The 2,500-nt window shown below is 42.9% G+C and overlaps 1 protein-coding gene across 2 annotated transcripts in view; it reads left to right on the top strand.

Moving 5' to 3' along the window:
* LOC113800980 (monocarboxylate transporter 5) overlaps nt 1–2,500 on the top strand; it is a 25,625-nt gene that overhangs the window by 17,566 nt on the left and 5,559 nt on the right. For both annotated transcript variants that reach the window (XM_070143507.1, XM_070143508.1), the window contains exons 3-5: nt 531–657; nt 1,410–1,553; nt 2,152–2,259. In XM_070143507.1, the coding sequence (XP_069999608.1) occupies nt 531–657; nt 1,410–1,553; nt 2,152–2,259 (379 nt within the window). The remainder of the gene's footprint in view (nt 1–530; nt 658–1,409; nt 1,554–2,151; nt 2,260–2,500) is intronic.

Genomic DNA, 2,500 nt, shown 5'->3' with positions numbered 1-2,500 from the left:
CTGGACGCCTGTAGATCCGGTCAAAACTCCAGGAGCTCATCAGCGCAGGTATAAGCCGCCCTCAGATACCGGGAAGGACGCTCTTGGCCCGTCGACCGTAGCCCAGGACGCAGGTTACGAGGACGTGTGGGCGAGCACGAAGCCGCGAGGAGAGAGAAATAGATAGATAGATAAAGAGATAGATAGATAGATAGATAGATAGATAGATAGATAGATAGATAGATAGATAGATAGATAGATAGATAGATAGATAGATAGATAGATAGATAGAGAGACAGACAGACAGACAGACAGAGAGAGAGAGAAAGAGAGATAGCCAGAAGGAGCCAAAGAGAGAGAAAGAAAAAGAGAACAGAACCAGAAAAAGAGAACACAACCAAACACAACCAAAACACACACACACCCAAGAGAGAGAAACCAACAACAGCAACAACAACAACAACAACAACAACAACAGCAACAACAACAACAACAACAGCAGAACCAAAAATAACCCTTCCTCCCCCTTTCTTCTCCTCCTCCTCCTCCAGTTCTTTTTCCCCGCTGTGACCGTGGCCTTCGGAGTGTTATTCAGCGACCACCTCGAGGAGATGGGCGCGGGGGCGACTGAGTTCACCATCATCGGGAATTTGCTGAGCACTGTGTGGAGTTTCACGGGTAAGGAGGAGGGTTATGGTGATTGGGGTGATGGTGATGATAGTGATGATGATGGTGATGGTGACTGTGATGAATGATGATGATGATTATGGTAATTGGGGTTAAAACGATGGTGATGATGATGATTATGATATTGATGAATGTGATGTATATGATGATGATGATGATGATGATGTTGATATTGATATTGATTTTGATGATGATAATGATGATGGTGATGGTGATGATGATGAAGATGATAATGATGAACATAATAACAACAACAGCAATGTTAATAACAACAGTAGGGACATTTAAAAAAATAATAAAACTAATGAAAGATAATAACAATGATAGATATAATACCAAGAATAACAGAAGCAACAAAAATTTAAATGATAATAATACCACAACGATAACAACCACCACCAACACCATTAAAACCTACAATACCACCACCAAAAACCTACATCACCAATAACATCACTAACAACTTAGACCACCGCCTACAACAACACCAAAAACCTACACCCACCACACCATCAACCTCCAACACCAAGAACCTACACCATCTCCACCAACCCCCCCACCCCCCCACCTCTACCTCCATCCCCACCCCACCCCACCCCCACCACCAACCCACTCACCCCACCACCAACACCAACACCAAAAATCTACACTCTCCACCAAAACCTAACCCCCAACCCCAACCAACCCCCCCACAACCAAAACCTAACCCCCCCAACCCCTCCTATCCCCCTCCCCCCCCCCAGCCCTGCTCATGGCCCCGCTATCCGAACTGTTTGGTTACCGGAGTGTGACCATCGTCGGCGGCCTCCTGTCCTTCCTGACGATGGTGCTCTCCGCCTACAGCACGAACCTGACGTCGTTTACCTTCTCTTACTCCGTTCTTGGGGGTGAGTAGAGGAAGGGAAGGGTGAGTGGTATGGGTAGAGATTCGTTTTTTTTTTTTTTTTTTTTTTTTTTTTTTTTTTTTTTTTTTAAGGAGTGTGGGTGGTTTTCTTTTGGGAGGAGGGTGTGGGTCCTTTTGGGGGAGGGTGTGGGTCCTTTTGGGGGAGGGTGTGGGTGGGTGGGTAAGGTGAGGGGGGAGGGGTAAAGAGGTAGGAGGGGTGTTTTTTGTAATTGTTTTTCAGGGGATCTATCTTTTTTTTTTTAAGAACTGTGGTTGGTTTTCTTTTGGGGGAGGGTGGGTGGGTGGGTGGGTGTGAGGAGTGTGAGGGTTGAGGGGTGAGGGGTAGAAGGGGTGTTTTTGTAATTGTTTTTTCAGGGGATCTGTTTTTTTTTATTTATTTATTTTTTTTTTTTGAAGGGGTGTTTTTATGTTTTTTTTGGGGGGGGGGGGGATCTATCTATGTTTTTCTCTTGTTATTGATGAAGATGTCTCTCTACTTATCTATCTATCTATCTATATCTCTTTATATGTATATGTATGTATGCATGTATATTATATATACTTTATCTACTTTATTTATTTATCCGTCTATCTTTCTCTAGGTATTGCCGGATCACTATCAACTTTCAACGGGTTCGCCATCATTCCTCTGTACTTCCAGAAGCGAAAAGGTTTAGCCAACGGTATAGTAGCTTCATGTTCGGCCTTGGGTAAGTAACATTATTATAGACGTTTGGTTATGTGAATGTTTTGTATGAAAAATATGGTACGAAAACATTTCTGAAGAATAAGAATAGTTACCCATGAATTACTCTAAGATTTGATTCCGTTTTCTGTCTATATACATCACAAGAGAGAATGTAAACTTATTCGATTAGGATGAAACTTTGAAAACGAGTTTCAAACAGACATCAAGTGTTTCCACGAAATGTTTCATTGCCTAGTGATCTG

Source organism: Penaeus vannamei, chromosome 30 (genome assembly GCF_042767895.1).
Source record: "Penaeus vannamei isolate JL-2024 chromosome 30, ASM4276789v1, whole genome shotgun sequence".
NCBI lineage: Eukaryota > Metazoa > Arthropoda > Malacostraca > Decapoda > Penaeidae > Penaeus > Penaeus vannamei.
The sequence above is the reverse complement of the archived record's forward strand: the minus strand, read 5'-3'. Positions and strand labels throughout refer to the sequence as shown.